Source organism: Ambystoma mexicanum, chromosome 14 (assembly GCF_040938575.1).
Source record: "Ambystoma mexicanum isolate Mex_15411 chromosome 14, UKY_AmexF1_1, whole genome shotgun sequence".
NCBI lineage: Eukaryota > Metazoa > Chordata > Amphibia > Caudata > Ambystomatidae > Ambystoma > Ambystoma mexicanum.
This window is the reverse complement of record NC_090940.1, coordinates 306,167,993-306,186,168: the sequence shown is the minus strand read 5'-3', so window position 1 is coordinate 306,186,168 and position 18,176 is coordinate 306,167,993. Positions and strand designations below refer to the sequence as shown.

Below are 18,176 nucleotides of genomic sequence, written 5' to 3'. Positions count from 1 at the left end.
CATTCCGTCGTCATCTCGTATCCTTATTCCCTCGAGTTACCTACAGTGGCTATGGGCCTTGAGTTGGGCCTTGCAGAATCTGGAGCATAAATGGGCATTTTAACCGGATGATCTTTAGGGCACTTCGGAACCGTAGGACAGAATAGATATTGGGTAAAGGATTAGCCTTGTGAGGAGATGGGACTCAGGGTGGGGGATTGGCCTTTCCTCTTCAGAGGTGGGTGAAATACTGGGACAAACCTGAGAAGAATATTTGGCAAGATTGACTGGCTGTGGGGCGCAGTAACGTAACTCTCATGCAGAATTTGATGTCACAACTGTCTGATTATACAATAGTCGAATAGATGCGATGTCATCACTGCTGATTATAAGAATATTCTGAACTGTACATTTTGACACACTTTTTATTATAATTCGATTTCTACCTCCCTAAATGTTCATGTACAGGCTCTAATTTGTGAGGCAAATTTTGCCTTTTGTTTGCGGTTTACATTTTTGTGCACTCTCGTCCTCCATATCCCTCTAAATTGCTTTTGCAAGGCGACACCTGAAACTAAGTCTCCCATGGGGACTTCCAGCAGCCCTTCTGTCTCGCATTGATTACTGTGCCATTGGGGACTGTCTGGGTAGGGGAGAACAACCAGTAGCCCCACAACGATCAATTTTACTACCTCTGGGCTTGAAGTAACACCTATACCAGGTGTTAACTGCTCAGGACCCCCGTTAAAGGCCTTTGCGCTTGAGCCTGGGATTTCACCAACCACTAGTCTATCGGGTATTCATGTTTAATTCATTTAAGAGTCAATTTCCATCCCCACAGCATTAAAGAAAAATAAATATGGACGTCAGTTTGTGTGTAACGATATTGTTTTGAAACAAAACGTCCAGTATTTAAATCAGCTGTTTAATGTTCAGTTCCGGACGTATTTATTTGCATTTTTAAAGCGCTTACACAGCCCAGGGGCATTGAGGCGCTGTTACAGGAATATGTCTTAATTGTGTATTTATAAAGCCCTTAATACCCAGAAGTTTGTAAGCGTGGACCCCGGAATCGAATCTCTGTTGCATCGTGTCGTCTTGTTTCCAAGGCAAGGGGGATGGGGTGGGCGGTGTGAGGGAAAGGGGGAGGGGGGAAAGGAGAGAGAGAGAGAGAGAGAGAGATATTTGCAAAAGTGTCCAAAGCTAAATGTTTGATGTGTTGGTTATTCCTTTGAAATGTATTACTACTGTATACCGTTCAAAAGTGTTTAATAAAGTATGTTTAAAGGGAATTAAATAACTTTTTTTTAAAATCACGCTACTCCAAGTATGGTAAATGGCAAGGTTACAGTTTACTTAAGTTCATTCACAAGAAGAGGGCACAATCAATCTTGGACATATTGTCAAATGTGCTGAAGCCACTGAGTGACTGAAACATGCTGCACAAAAAACAAACATCACTTGGAAAAACTCCATCTGATGCAAAGGGAAAAATCAATATCAAGAGCTTCCGAAACACAACAAACAGCAGCAAGACTTGCCGGCCAGAGGACAAGAGCAACATCCTCCAGGGCACATGAGACACCACACGATCATGACATGGGCATTGCCAGGTACCCCAATTGGTATGTTATGTTACACAATATTTTTATAGGGCCCATCACCACCGTCATGGTTTTATGGTGCCTGGCCTTGTCTGATATAGGTGGCATACTGTAACCTTGCTAGGGGGTCGCCATACCTTGGTCTGTGCATAGGGACCGGTGGTTTTCGGAGGAGGCTAGGAAAGAGAATCTACATGACCAAAACAGGGAGGAAAACAATTGGGAAGAGGGGGGGGGTATGGTTGTATGAGACTCGGGAGGATACAGTTTGGTTTAGAGCAGAGTTTTATAGTGATGGCAATATCTAGAACAGATGAAGCATGGTACTAATGTAGTTGGGTGATGGCAATAGCTGACAAATGGTGGAAAATGTTTGCGCAACGACTATTTGAAATACAAAGCTATTGTTTTAAATGCTTGATTGCTAAAAGGTCTGCAAGGCTCTTTACGTGTAAAATGGGAATATGATGTTATTTCCTCTTTGTTTTAGGTGTACTTTTGGAACCATTTCTAAAATGTATGAGTGCAAAGACCAGAGCCCAACCGACCTATGGGGAAATTCGACACATATTCAACGCTTTTGATGTGCACTGTAAGTTTCCAACAGAAAACGTTGCATTTATCATTTGTTTGAAAAGTTTACCGTGAACAAACTGAGCAGTATAATGTAATAAAATGAAGTTGCTTCTAGCAAGAAAACGAGTTTGGGGTAGGTTCAGCGGATTGGTAAAACACTGCAAGACACAAGACTTAGCTTTGTAGATGAGTGCATATTCGTGTGGATAACCATTAGCACATTAAAGCCGTTTTTGACTACCTCTGAGCCTACCGTTATGCAGTCACTGCATTACGATCATTCTGGTTTTAAAAGTGGACAGGGAAACAGCAGAAATCCTTTCTCTGCATTCAAGAAATAGTCATGGAATTTCTTTGCAAGATTTCTTTCAACAAGTCCCTTTCTGTGCAAGAGTTGACAGCAGATCTCACTTCCCTTCAGTCTGGCAAATCGCTGGTGCCTAATGGCTTTCTGGCCGAACTGTGGTAGAAACTGAGCAATAACGTTTCTGCACACATACTCTCTATGTTCCAGGCTCGCAGAGACAAGGGAGAGTTACCCCTTGACCTGAGAAAGGCCACCATAATAGTTAACATTCGAGTGGTTAGCTGTACTCCATGTGCTCCTTAACTACCATTCAATTCTCTGCTGCGCTTATCTACAAACCAAGTTGGGCCTGTTAACACGTTGATCTAAAAGTCTCAATAAATCAATGTCTGTTTGACACAAGTTATCACTACATAATCCGAGCATTAAATATAGGTTCAATACACATATCCGACACGTGTTTTGACCTTTTGAAAGGTCTTCATCAGGACTATTTACATTGTGCATCATGCATTTTATTTTAACACCATTGGTTGAAACAATATAAATCATATCCAAAATATATCAATCATCCAAGCATGACCCAAAAAGGTAATTTGTGGGTGAACAGAAAGTTACAAACAAGATAATGCACGCCATATATACATATGATTGTGTTGTTGACCACAGTAGAAAAATCATATTAGAATTGCAAAATTAGCGATATCTAAGAAAAGGGGAAGAGGAAAAATTGAGGCAATCGATTATTAAGATGTCCATCTACCTCGTAAATATCATCTCATCGTCAATGGTCTCAAACACATATGGTTTTATTAGTGCCACACGGGCCGAACACCATCCCCACACCAGTAAGTCTCATTCTGGATGTGAAAATGTAGTCAGCCAATTTCAAGTGTTCTAGAGGCCTAAAGTCCCAGAACCTTTCAAATTCCGAAAATGGCAATGGTACTTTATAGTGATCCTGTGGTATGTGACTATCAAGCTTTAGGTGAACCAAAAAGCCCCATGCTCAAAGTGTGGTTTCCTCCACAATATCATCCAACTTTGCAGTATCTGAACGTAAATGGCCATGATCTTATTCCCACACCATGTGTTGTCAACATGGATGGCTATTTGAAAGGCTAAGGATTAGCCCACTAGTAAAAGGCTTTTTACCCATAATTACCATCAATGAGAAAACTTGTCGCTTCTCGCTTGTGGTGTACTCGATCAGCGTTAATCACGCCTTCTGTAAGCTACATGGTTACGTCAGAAAGAAAAAAGGGAAATGGCCCATTAAATCTTGCCCGAATTGCCAAGCTAAGTTATTAAACTCGCTCATATCAGGTATACCCCTGAAATATTTAATTGTCTCTTTATTTCAAGGACCGTCTTACATTACAGTTCTGAGTCCATATTCTTCTTGCGGTACACATATCTCAACAGTTTTGATCATCTAAAAGAAAGTGTTTACAAATCAGAAAAGTTATGTTGTTACTGGCTCTATTCATCATCATTCTCTTCAAAAGATTGCGAGCAAACCTATATTCATTGTGAGCTTGTTGCCCTGTGCTCACCTGGTTATCAAGAGTTGTCTCTCAGCACTGTCAATAGAAACAGGTTCTGCGCAATTTAGGGCAAATCTCCCTGTTCTGAGTCTTGTTAGTAATACTGTGCGCACTTTACTAAAACAACATTTTTATTTTACACAGAGAACAGAAATCTATCATCATGTCCCAAATTACTCTGGTGTTTCTTTGTCTTCACCCGGAGGTAATTGATAGTACTTCCTATGCATGCAAGTCCACATATACAAATCAACCCATACACAATGAATTTGGATTTACAATTGATAAATTATCTGCCAATACAGGGTTTCTCGACGTTCATACAGATCATTTTGGTTTCTTTTGCATATTTGCACATACTGCACATTTAAACAATCCCTTCAGGCCTTGGTCAAGCAAGTTCTTTGTACATTTGCAGCTTTCAAAAATGATGGGCTCAGTTATGTTTTTAATGTTGGGGCCTTGCATATACAATCTGGAGCCCTTTTTGAATCTACTCTGCAAGTCCTCCTCTAGAGTTATAATTTGCCAATGTATTTTAAACATTTTGTACATAAAATGACTTTCCGTAGAATATTGAGTGAACATTCTCACACATTGGTTGGTTGTTGTCCTTTTGGCTTTTGGTTTCAATAGGTCTTTCATTTGAGTACTCAATCCTCTCTTTCTTGCTTTACCCACAATTTCTGCCTTGTATACTCTCTTGCGTTTAAAAATCTCTTCACTTTGTCTGGTAATCCCTGTCGGTGGTGCAATACCTTCTTGCTTTAAAAAATCCCCCCATCGGTATGTTCTTGATAACCCTAGCCTTGCAACAGCTTGTGGCGGGTAGAATTAAATTGGCCTCCATAGGTTTTCTGAAAGTCCTGGTCATGATCCTTTGTTCATTCACATAGAAATGTATATCCAAGAAATCAATTTCTATGCAATTGCCGGTGCATGTGAACACATTTCCAAACGTGTTATTCAAATATTGGACAAATTCGTACAACACCTCCTCATTCCCCTGTCAGACCATGAACACATTGATGTATCTTACCCGTAATTTGATTTGTCCTGTATAATCATCATTGTGTACATATTTGTCCTCATAGAAACCCATGAAAAGGTTGGCTGTGGGGGACATAACTGCCCCCCATTGCAACCCCCCCTCCCATCCCCGGTCTGTCTATAGATGTTATTGTCATAGGAAAACATTATCAGTCATAGTGAAATTGAGCGTTTCTTTCAACATGATAAGGTGCATCAAATACAAAGCAGATCTTTTCCCAAATAATTAAACTAGATTTTCCATGATTGACGTGTACAAGGACTTCAGGTCCTGTGTGACCAGACTGTACTAGTCATTACACTCAAAAGACTCTAATATTTAAAACATTGATAACAGGTGCATGGTATCACGCAGATAAGATGGTATTTTCACTATTTCTGCCTGTAAGATAGTATCTACATATCTTGACAACTTGTTTGCTAACTCACGCGATCCTACTTTTTGATTTTCCTCTTCCCCTTTTCTTGGATAGTGTTTTTTTTTAATGGGTTTTCACTACTTATAACGATCTATTACTACGCAACAGTTCTTTTCCTTTTCATTTCACAATACGTCCACAATTCTTATTCTTGTGGGCACCATTGCATCATGTAGTCACTTTGAAGATAAGCTAAGACATTTCCCCAGTCATGCTTGAATATCGCCTCGTCTCCCTGAATTGTGTTGGTTTCCCACTCTAATGCTACAAAGTGCCACACCTTCGGTAGCCATTCCAATTCTGTTGATGCCGGCCTTTCTTTCCATTTTTTGTCCTACAACAAACTATGCTGCTATAAGGAGCACCATATAACCCCTCAGTTGCCGCTTGGTGTGCAATTTATGACACAGATCCCATAAACCGCCTAGCCATATCTATACATCTGTAGTGTCTGCTCCTTGAAATGTCCCATCCATCTGTGTTTTTACCCCCCTCCCAGAATGATTGGAGGACTGGGCATTCCCAACAGACATGGGACCAGTCTCTGCTGGCCTTGGAACCTCTCCAACAGACTGGTGGAGCTGAAGGGTACATCGCATGAATCCTCGCCGGGGTGTGGTGCCATTGAAACATTACCTTATACCAAATTTCCTGTGTTTGGGGGGGGGGCGTGTTACTTTTGGTATATTGCCCCAGAGTTGTTCCCATCTTTTCTCTGATGTGGTACTACCAAATGTATTCTCTCATCTCTTCATATAGCGCCATCGTATCAGGGTCGAGCTTTCATTAAGTTATTTATAGAGAACGGAGACCAGTTTTCTTGATCCTGAGTGGGCTGTTATAAATAGCTCAAAAGGGGTTAGTTGATGTGTGGCCACTGCTTTGATATTCGTGTCAGATAGCCAGTGACTTAGTTGGCAGTAATGAAGTCTGTCCCCCTCTGCCACTGGAACATATTGTGAATCTTTAGACACCCTACCTCCTTCCAGGATCCAAACGCTATGCGCTCCATCCCCGACAGGAATTGGGGGATTATAAAATAGCTGTAGAAATGGGGCTGGGACGGTTGAGAGGGCCCCTTTTGCCACCACTGCTTCCCAGATGTTCGTCACCAACACCAATATTTTGGCTATGTGCACATTTGGTCATCTATGCATCTTCCCCAACCATAGGAGTCCCAATAGGGGTGTTCCTGACACTGCCCTCTCTAGTCTTGCCCATGTTTTCCATGTGTCACCCGTGAACCATTCCCTCATTACTCAGAGTTGTGCTGCCTCTGTATTTGCGGAAGTGGGGGATCCCGATTCCTTCCTGGTTCCTTGGCACTGCTGTTAGGCAAAGTTTGTATGCAGTACCCTTTGGCACCACTACACGCAACTAGGACTACAGGTGTAAGCAAAACCAACATTTGGTATAAATCTGTACTACACAGTTTTGTGGTAGCGCTGCTGAGCAGCCAGGCATATCTCAAGAGGGAATGTGAGCTGTAAGGATGTTTCTCCAGCATGGGGTCTGGCATGGATTCACATGCTCATGAATATTCCCCGTCGTCAGGCTGGGAATCCTCGGTAAAGAAAAAATCAGTATCAGTTTCGTTTATGATCTGTCTTTCTTAGTAGTAACCAATCACTGATCTCTGGGTCATACTGCCCCCAGCCAGTGACTGACTGCCCTCTCCCTAAACACCTCTCCCTAAGCCCCTCCCCTGGCAGCCATCCTCAGATTTTTACCACACGTTCAAGTGTTGGGAGTCCTCGTGCTTTAGCTCTCGAGCTTTTACTCCGTTTTCAGGAGATTTTCAAATTTTTCCGGTTTAATCGAGCCTCAAGCTCCACCATTTCCACTTCCGATAACGGGGACCCATTTTGGAATTCTTCTACTCCCCTCAAGGGTGAAGTTGCGCTTCTTGGAGGTTCCAGAAGATCTGAGGCCTACCTCAACGGACATGGCCCAGGACAAGGGAACCTCGACTCCCGGATCCAAGCTGTTCAGGAGCTGCCCGGGATGCAGATTGCAAAATGTTATCAAGGAGGACGAGCATTTGAGATGTCTCTCCTGCCTTTATGAGGACAAGACGCACGTGGAAAAGGACTGTGCGTTCTGCAAGAACCTGTCGGAACGGACCAAGCAAGATCGTTGTTCCCGCCTCGCCACCTGGCTCGAGAAGGGCACAGCAGGTGAGAAGGCGAAGAAAAAGTCTGAGCGGTCTTCTAAGTCCTGTGAGGGCGCCCCGGCGACGGGGGCCCAACAGAAGGCCAAGCACCGCGAGTCCGCGGGCACCGGGAGCACCGAAAGGTCGGGTTCTTCAGCTGCCAAGCAGGGTGTGACTTCCCCGGCACGATCAACCGCGAGCCAGCGCTCTGGTTCGGGGAAGAGGAAGTCTGAGAACCCAGGTAAGCTTCTGGAGAGGCCCCAGTCGATCTCGAAGGGAGCTGAGGGGGAGCGAGGCGATGACCCTCCCCCCAAAGCCAAGGCCCAGGACGTACCTAAGGTGGTGAGGGCCTTGATCCACCCGGCAAAGGCCTCTATTGAGGTTGTTGCAGCGGCCCTGGCGAAGCCGGCAGAGGCTCCGCCAGTGGAGGCGGCCTCGGGGCCCAGAGTTTCACTGCCACCGCGGAGGGAATCCTCTTTCCAGCCCATCGTTAACACCCCCGTGAAGACCCCGGTGGAAAAAGAGGGGGGGCGGTGGCCATTACGGACTCGGATTCAGCCTCCGACGAGGATCTGGTGGAAACCGTGAAAGGCCTCAACGAGAGTTTCGAAGGCCTCAACGAGAGGTTCGAAAAGTTTCGATCCCAGGGGAAGGATCCTGCTGATGTGATCGACGATGGCAACGACAAGGGCCCAATGGAGCAGCCATCCCACCCGTCGCAGCTATTGCCCGAGCCCCAGGATAGCTCGGCGGCCATTTTGTTGGCGATCCAATCCTTATGTGCTGAGATAAGGACGAGGTTACCACGGACCCCGACGGAGGATCCAGAACCTGCACCGTCGGGAAGCCCTCCGAACAAGTGGAGGAGAGTCCACCCCGCACCGCCCTTCATGCCCACCAGGCCTGTGGACCCCTCATCCCCCTCGCCGGACCCTCGGGATGATACAGCTACGGATACAGCAATGGGGACGGACGACGACGGTGGCGATGATACAACAGACATTCCTTCATCACCCCACCCCCCCCTCGGGCCTCTCCGCCCGACGAAATTGGCTCTTTCCACGCCATGATAGCCAGGGCATCCAAGCTCTTCCAGCTCTCCCCTGAGGAACAGAAAAAGGAAGGTTTTCTTTACCAATGATGGGAGGCCAAGAGAAAGACGGTCCTCGCGGTACCGTTGCTCGACGACATCTGGGACGAAGGGCTGGCTATCCTGAAGAACCCTTCCACGACACCCGCCAAAAGGGACAGGTACGAGAAGAAGTACTGGGTCCCCGACGCCACCCCCTTGTGCCTCAGGGCCCAGCCTAAGCCGGATTCGGTCATCTCGGCAGCGGCCAAGAAGAAAGCAGCGGGTGCGGCGGCTTCAACTTCCGCACCGGACAGCGAGGGCAAGAAGTTGGACTCCATGGGACGACGAGTCATCTCGTCGGCGGCGACGATTAAGGCGGCCAATGCCTTGGCGATTATGGCCCGTTACGACCGGGAGATCTGGTTCAAGATAGCTCCCCTGCTAGACTTCCTACCGGACGACAAGAGGGCGGAGGCCCTACAGATTCTGCAGGAGGGTGAGGTGGTGTCGGATCACGCCAGAACGGTGGCAACGGACATTGCCGATACTGGATTTCGCCAGCTGGGCAACAGGGTTTGCCTTCGACGACGAGGATGGCTCAGGGCTACGGACTTTCACCAGGACATCCAGACCAGAGTGTTGGATATGCCGTTCAACAGGAACAACCTGTTTGGGAAGACGGTGGATGAGTCCCTCCAGGCCATCAAGACCGACACAGACAGCCCGAGCCCGAGCCCTAGGAGTCCTTCAGCAACGGCGGTCCTTTCGGAGCTCCGGAGGCAGACAGGGAGCCTCCAAGGGATCCAGCGGCGGCTTTTCTATGTACCGCCAGGCGGCCCGTTGCTCGTCCCAGGAGGCCTACAGAGGTCGCAGCAAGCAAGGAGGGTCTCGCCGCCATCGGCAAGGAGGCCAAGGCCTCTTCCAAGCAGGACTGAACCGGCCGTAGCGTCGGGCCCCCACCGAAGCACCCCCGGCGGGAGGCCGGCTGACGAAGTTCGTCAGCGTGTGGGAGTCCATCTCCACTGACCGTTGGGTGCTGGACACCCTGGCCCGCGTACACTCGCTAGAATTTAAAAAGAAGTGTCATCGCATTCCTCCCGTGGCCAGGAAGGAGAATCACGTCCCTCAACTGCTGTTGGAGGTAAGGGCGATGCTCAAGAAAGGTGCCATCAAGCTCGTCCCCAAGAGGCTCCGGGGCTCCGGAGTATACTCAAGGTACTTCCTCGTCAGAAAGAAGACAGGCGGTTGGCGCCCCATCCTGGACCTGCGTCGGTTAAACAAGTACATCAAGGCACAGAAATTCAGGATGGTCACCCTCCAACACGTGCTGGGATAGCTGGAGCAGAGCGGCTTCCTATCATCGTTGGACCTGGAGGATGCTTACTTCCACATCCCCATTCTAAAAGGACACAGAAAGTTCCTCAGATTCGTAGTCCAGGGGCGTCACTACCAATTCAGAGCCCTGCCGTTCGGATTAAAGTCGGCACCCAGGGTGTTCACCAAGTGCCTCGCACCAGTGGCGGCGTGGCTGCGCCTGCAGGGTATCCACGTCTACCCCTACCTGGACGACTGGCTAATCCGTGCAAGGTCAAGAGAACTCGCCGTCGAACACACAGCGAGGACCGTCCGCCTGCTCACGGAACTGGGTTTCGCCATCAACTACCCCAAATTCCACCTGGTTCCGTCGCAGCTAGCACTGTTTCTGGGAGCGAAGCTCGATACAGCGGAGCGATTGGCATCTCCGTCGGAAGAAAGGACGAAGCGCCTGTTAGCCACGGATGTGGCCAGGGTGAGGTCCATCAAGTCCCTACTCAGGATGTTGTCCTCATGCATATACCTTGTGCCCCTTTGCAGACTTCGGATGCGTCCGCTACAAGAGTTCCTCGACGCCCGCTGGATTCAAGTGGCAGGCAGCTTCGAAGACAGAATCCCACTCGACGAGGAGTTCCGTCGGGCTATTTTATGGTGGGGTACCTGTGCACACCTCACGGCAGGCACGGACTTTCAGACCCCGGCGTATCAGGAGACGGTGATGACGGACGCCTCCCTGGAGGGATGGGGGGCCCACACCGGAGATCTCCACGCAAGAGGCCTCTGGCTCCCGGAGGAGAGGTCTCTCCACATCAACATCCTGGAGCTACGAGCCGTGTTCTGGGCGCTCAAATCGTTCCTTCCGTCCGTCAAGGACAAAGTGGTGAGGATCTTCACTGACACCACCACCACCACAATGTTCTACATCCGGAAGCAGGGAGGCACCAGATCCCCAGCCCTATCCAAGGAGGCCCAGGATCTGTGGCACTGGGCCGTTGGCCAGGGGATGTTTCCGGTTCCCTTCCACTTGGCAGGAATAAAAAACACCATCGCCGACTCACTCAGCAGGGAGCTGCACTCGTGCCACGAGTGGGAACTACGCCAGGATCAGGTGGATCGGCTCTTTCAACGATGGGGCAAACCCCAGATCGACCCGTTTGCGACAGCAACGAACTCCAAGTGCCAGAGGTTCGCCAGCAGGTTCACACAGCCGAGGAGCATGGGCGATGCTTTCTCGTTCCCTTGGGGCGGCCTGTTCCTGTACGCATTCCCTCCGTTGCCGTTGCTGCTCCGTCTCATCAACCAGCTCAAGAGGTCCAGGTGCAGGATGATCCTCGTCGCACCAGCGTGGATGAGACAGATCTGGTTCCCGGACCTTCTGGACTTGTCAACGTCCCCACCTATCAAGCTGGCGATGGACGCGGATCTTCTCTCCAGGAAGGAGGCGCCATTCTTCATCACGACCCGGAGTCGCTGAACTTGCAGGCTTGGCTCCTGCAGCACTACAGTTTGGAGGATACAATATCCCGGCTGACTGCAGAGAGGTTCTTGCAAAAGCCAGGGTGTCCTCAACTCTCAAGTGCTATGGACATAAGTGGAAGAGGTTCTCTGTCTGGTGCCGTGCACAGAAGATTAACCCTCTGCGGATTACGGCCCCTCAAGTATTGCCGTACCTACTGTAGCTGGGCAAAGCTGGACTGGCTCACGCCTCCATCAAGATACATCTGGCTGCCATCTCCCGATACACCAGAACTACAGAACAGGCATCCTTGTGGTCTCATCGCCTGGTGAAGGAATTTATGAAGGGACTTTTCCGATCATTCCCGCCGGTGAAGGCCCCTGCCCCGGCGTGGGAGCTCAACGTGGTGCTGACCAGGCTCATGGGGGCCTCATTTGAGCCTATGCATTCGGCGCCGTTGAAGTTCCTGTCGTGGAAGACATCATTTCTCGTGGCCATCACCTCCGCGCGACGAGTGGGAGAGATCCAGGTCCTATCTTGCAAGCCCCCATACTTGACATTTCATGACACGAGGGTGGTGCTGAGGACGCACCCCTCCTTATGCCCAAGGTGCCGTCGGACTTCCACCTCAACGAGCCCTTGGTATTACCAGTTTTCTTCCTGTCGCCTTCGTCGCAGGCCGAGAGGACTCTGCAATCGCTGGACGTAGCTAGAGCGCTGAAGTGGACCGCACAAAGAGTTTTCGGAAGACATCACAGCTGTTTGTGAACTTTGGACCTGTGAATCAAGGCAAGGCTCTCTCGAAGGCTTCCATTTCCAGATGGCTCTCTGGCTGCATCGTCACCGGTTGGCAAACCGACCGCTGCCTGGCCGTCCGAGAGCTCATTCGACCAGAGCGATCGCTGCTACCACGGCATTCCTGTCTGGTGTCCCCTGCTAGACATCTGCAGGGCTGCTACGTGGAGGTCGACGCACACCTTCACAGGATTCTACTGCGTCGATCGGGACTCCAGGGAGGAGTCCAGGGTCGGCCAAGCAGTGCTGCGCAACCTGTGCGCTTAAGGTGAGCCTGGTGAGGAGGCAAGAGATGCTTAATGTTGAGTTGTTGTATTGCTTAATGTTGAGCCTGTTGGCACCTCCCGTGGTTGTGCATGTGTATACTGCTATGTATTCTTATATTCATGAGCATGTGAATCCATGCCAGACCCCATGCTGGAGAAGGAACAAGTTACTTACCTGTAACTATTGTTCTCCAGCATGGGTCTGCCATGGATTCACATGCGAACCCTCCCTCCTTCCCCTCTGCGGCTCTTCACTTGGTCATACTGCCCCTTTACGTGCTACCAAATCTGAGGATGGCTGCCAGGGGAGGGGCTTAGGGAGAGGGCAGTCATTGGCTGGGGGCAGTATGACCCAGAGATCAGTGATTGGTTACTACTAAGAAAGACCGATCATTAACGAAACTGATACTGATTTTTTCTTTACCTAGGATTCCCAGCCTGATGACGGGGAATATTCATAAGCATGTCAATCCATGCCAGACCCATGCTGGAGAACAACAGTTACAGCTGAGTAACTTGTTCCTACACAGAGGTCTATAATTACAAGTATTCAAATAGACTCTTATTCTCAAGGTTTCTTGGTAAAACACTTATTTCACAGTCAGTTATAAATCCTTCACTAGAAGGAGGCAATCTATATCACACAAATATAGGATAATTTGTAATGTTTTATCTGCTTTTTTAAAGGCATTTGTGCCAATAAAAATAAAATACAAAATATATACTTCAGTACTTCACAATATCAGGTTCTGAGGCATTTAAACTACTTTGAAGGAGGAGCAAAATGGCATTCAGAGCATTTGAAGTAGGAGCAAAAAGGCATAAATTAAAACAAATATTACAGTTACTCTAAAACAGTACAAATAGTTTGAGTTTGCCAGAGGAGTTGATTCAATGCAATAGGTTAGGCCAAGGTCAATGGGCTAAAGTCTTTTATAGGATAAAGCAGTTCTGGAAGTTAAGCAGAAAAGTCTTACCCAAAGTTCTCAGAAGTAGTTCGTAAAAAAAAGATTCATATGTTGGGTCACAAGCTGATTAGGCCTGCAAGTTGCCAAAGTTTCAAGCGCTTTCACAGTGAGAGGTAAGTTCTCTCGGTTGGGTTTTCACAGTACCTTACAATGAAGACAAAGATGCAGCTGAAGACGTCTGTTCCTGGCAGTTCCTGCAGATCTTGCTGTTCCTGAGCCTCAGTCGTGGGGACAAGAGGGAGGATGTCGGGGGGTTTCCTGCACGGCACTGGGACTGATCAAAAAGCTGGCAAAGGCAAATCTTCAGTTCCGGTAGCTGTAGTCAAGGCATACTGGTGTCCTTCTCCCAGTCTATTCGGTTACCTGCAGCACTCTGAGGAAAATACAATCAGCTCCGAGAATGATATCCAGGTGGCTTACAAGTTGATTGGTCCCACCAACTCAAAGGGAGAAGTCGTCCTTTAATGGCTTCTCTGTCGATTAACTTGGTGATTCGGCCCTGCAGCAGGGCTTCACCGGGCAAGCCAACGGTCCAGGAGTTGCAGAAGTTGTCCTCTTCCAGCTCGTCTTCGGTTCTTTTGTTCCAGTGGTCGACTCTGCCTTCCAACCCAAGAGACACGCCTTTTATCCAGTTTCCTCCCATTCATTCCAGCCTAGCTGCCACTCACCCAGCAGGGTGGCTGTCCTTGCCGGACAGTAAGCCAGCCAATCACGCCAGAGTGCATTTGGGTCTCCTAGGAGACTAAGCACAGGGAGTTTCGGACACCTCCCTCACTTCCTGCCCACCCCAGACACTGGGGCGCCAGAGGCGGTCTTTAGTCCTGAAGCCCACCAAAGGCGTAGGAACAAAGGCACCAAACCTGGTTTGGCACGCAGTGACAAACTCTTGAAGGACTTTTCCAAAAGAAATGGCAAAAAAAGAAGACCGGGACTGGTTTAAACAAAGGGGGCTCAGCAGACAGCATCTTGAAAAACATGGCTCCTGCGATTTAATGCTGCCGGTGTTCGCGGTCGGGAAAAATCATGGTAATTTGTTGTAAAACCACTACCACCCACCATTTCGAGAGGAAAGGGTAGCATTTGACTGCTTCATGAGTTTTTAGACATAGGGTATACTAGGTAACCCCTCCAGCATTCTGTTGTAAGATAGGGTGGGCTGGGTCTAGGAATTTGAAAAGACTAGTAATGTCAATTTCACTTTACTTTCTCTGGGAAACAGTAGTTTATCCCATAGAAGGTATTTAAACCTTGGGACAGCCTAAAAGGCTTCCCTGTTTCACTGCACTGATGGTGCTGTGTGACACAGATGAAAAGATGATACCTATGGAGTTGTCTAAAACTCCACAATCAAAGAACACACGAGTAAAACACACATCAAGACATGAGAGATTGGGAAAAAAGGCTTTCACTCTCTCCATGTAAAACAATCAAGTCAAAATCCAGCAACGTTGCTGGGGGTCTCTAAAGTGAAAGGAATTAGCACATTATTGAGAATTCTCCCTAACAACTGCCAGTGTGCTCATTGCTATCCAAGAGGGTTTGTTGTGCCATGCACATGTCGACACAATTTTATTAAGGGCACCAAAAAAGGTTTTAGGCACCAGGATTGGCAGCGCTTGAAAATAATACAAAACCTTTGGCAAGACAACCATCTTCACTGCTCCATCTTTGTAGTTCTACGTTTATTTTTTGTAGCAGCTATGGGTAATTAGATCCATACAGTTGTCCTATTGTCTTGGTTATAACTAACCCAAGATCTGAGATCCCAACTGTGCTACTTTAAGATGGGTAGGGCCCCTAGTCCCCTCCAGGCTATCAGGGTGGACTGATGGGTTTAGGATTTCTGATTGTTGATTTTTAACCCAGCTACTGCTGGGATCAAACTCTCTGGATCGGACATTGCGAGTAGCATGTCCGCAAATGCAATCATTTTGTGCTCCTATCAGGCCATGTCAATCCCTTTGACCTGGCCCGTGACCCAAAATCTAGCAAACTGGGTTGTAAATAAATGGCATAAAGCAATGGAAGTAACAGGCATCCCTTTTTAGTGCCCAGTCATATGTTGATACTTCTGGAAAGAGTGCCATTTACAGCTAGTTGAATTGAGGGGGTTTGATAGTTGGCCCGTACAATCTGAAGATATTCTGACCCAAATCCCATAAAGTCCAGTGTGCGAAACAAGAAAGACCATTCGACCCTGTCAAATACTTTTTCCGTATCTAATGAAATTAGCAGTGCCGGCTGTCTTGTTATGGCCATCTTGTTTATCAGGTGACAGACTTCACATTATTGCGAGTTTCTCGCTGGCATAAATCCAGATTGGTCCTGCCCTATGAGTTTTGGTAACAGTGTTGACGGTCTATTCACCAAGATCTGCATATATATCTTAGCGTCACGGTTGATCAACGCTATATGTCTATAAGAGTCAGGGAGTGTTGGATCCTAGCCAGGTTTTGGGAACACCACCACCTCTGCTTCGTTCATTGTCCCCGTAATGTTACCTGTTGAAATAAATGTGTTATACAACCTAGAGAGCAACAGAAACAGACTCCCTTGGAATTTTTATAAAAGCTTGCTGGGTATCCATCAGGGCTGAATTCAGAGATAGGGCTTTAATTGCTTCCGCTACTTCGCTTTCTTCAATCTCTCTCCAAGTCTTCCCTCTCTAATTTGGATATTTTGGGTAGTGGGATCGTACTCAAATATGCCTCTTGCCTTTCCCCAACCGGATTATCTGTTGCATACAACTTGGTATAGTAGTCCTCAAAAATCGCCAAAATCTTCTCAGTACTTGTAGCCATTCCCCCCCCCCCCCCTTATCCCTTAATTGCAGGATCGCACGGGTTAGTGTCTTATTCTTAAATTGACTTGCCAGCAATCTATCCGCTCCTATGAAATACTGTTACTTTGTAAATAGTAAGTCCTTCTCAGCGCGCTTAGTGCGAAGTAGCTTTAACTTACCTTGGGTGTGTTTCAGGGGTCTCTGTAATTTCGTATTCAGGCCCTTCGCAAGCTCCCCCCATTATAAAATTTACTTGGTTCTCTAGCTCCTTTTCCAGCTGCCTTTTTTGCTTGTCCCTTTTGGCTTTCATGGCTAACAGCTGACCTCTCAACACCACCTTCAGGGTGTCTCAAATTGACTCCAGGGCCTTGTCTGGAAGCAGGTCCTGCATTAATTCTGCTGGGAATCTCCGTTTCCACAGTCCTCCCAATTTCGTACCCACTTCCAACTCTCTTTAATGGAGCATGATCTGATAGTGAGATGGTGCCCAGCTCAGCCTCTTTTGCCCTCCCCAGTAAGCGTGTGGAGAACCATATATAGTCTATCCTAGATAGCGTGGAGTGGACGTGTGAGTAATATATATACCCCGTTGTTTGTCCCCTTACTTCCCGCCATACATCATGCAGTGCAAGCACAGTTATTTTTTTGTTTAAGTGCTTTTGATGGCGCTTTTATGTGCTGGGTGGCTCACATGCTCCTGTCTTCTTGGGGTACCCAGGCCATGTTGAAGTCTCCTGTCAGTACCACATCCCCTTTTGCAAAGCTCGCTAGCTGTGATAACATCCCTCTTAAGAAGCCATCCAGACTTACGTTAGGTGCATAAACTGCGGCTAGTGTATAAACGTGGGCATTTATGGTCGAATTAAGAAAGAGAAACCTCCCTGGGTCTATATGGGAGTCCCAGATCTGCACAGTCAGCCTATAGCTTATTGCAATGAGCACCCCAGCAGTTCTATCCAAGGCATTAACCTGATGGATTTGGAAATGGCCTCTAATTTCGAGCTTCATTGTATCACTCTTCCTTATTTGGGTTTCTTGATAAATAATTATATCCGGTTTCTCCACTCTCAAAAATGCCTCACATTTCTTTTCTTTAAATCGGGGTATTCATGCCCCTCAACATTATATGTCAGGACAGCTATAGTTGCCATTGTAAAATAATCCCCCCCATCCCCTACCCCTTCTCTGCTTCCCACTTATTCTTTGCACTACTCTCTCCGGCGGCCCCCTCTTTAACCTTAACACCCCAAAAACCCAAACTTCCATCTTGCTCCCCCTATTCCCCTTCCCCAAGGAGGACCAAAGTCCCTATGGATGCTAGGACGTAAAGTCCATCGCTTTTGGTCCTCAACTATTCCCAGATAATTTTGTAGGGCGTCCTAATCCCCACTCTTGGATTCTTAGCGGGCAGCCACTAAACTGTGCCCCCCATGCACCGCCTTCATTCAAACGTGCAGCTCTGGTGTCCCCAGTTGGGCCTCGACACTTTCGCAGTCACCGCCCAGCCCGTGATGACGATGTAGTCTTACAGCGTGGCCTCCTTTGTTAGTAGGGCCCGGATGTCTCCCGCTTCCTGGCAACTGTGCTCACTAAGCAGCCCCTGCTCCAACGATCCAGGAGGCATGCATCGCCCTTACCGCCAGGGCTCCCGTGTTGCCTCTTGGCCGCTCCGTCTTTTTTCTCCATCTCCGGTCACTTCTCTGGGGAGCTCTCTGGATGCAGGTGGCTTACGGGGCGAGCTGCACTGGAGGCGGCGTCTTCCCGATCCTCCCCTGCTCACCGGGCCGGCCCGAGTGCCTCGGTGTCCCCACAGGCAGCCTCTCCTCCAATCTTCAGGCTGATCCAGCTACGCTCCACACCTCCTCCACTCACTGGTGCCTTGCCGGCTC

General features: G+C 48.1%; 1 protein-coding gene across 1 annotated transcript in view; it reads left to right on the top strand.

Annotated features, from left to right (window-relative positions):
- Positions 1-18,176, top strand: part of EFCAB11 (EF-hand calcium binding domain 11) — a 1,000,500-nt gene that overhangs the window by 541,802 nt on the left and 440,522 nt on the right. The window contains exon 4 of the mRNA XM_069637434.1: positions 2,074-2,175. Coding sequence (XP_069493535.1) covers positions 2,074-2,175 — 102 coding nt within the window. The remainder of the gene's footprint in view (positions 1-2,073; positions 2,176-18,176) is intronic.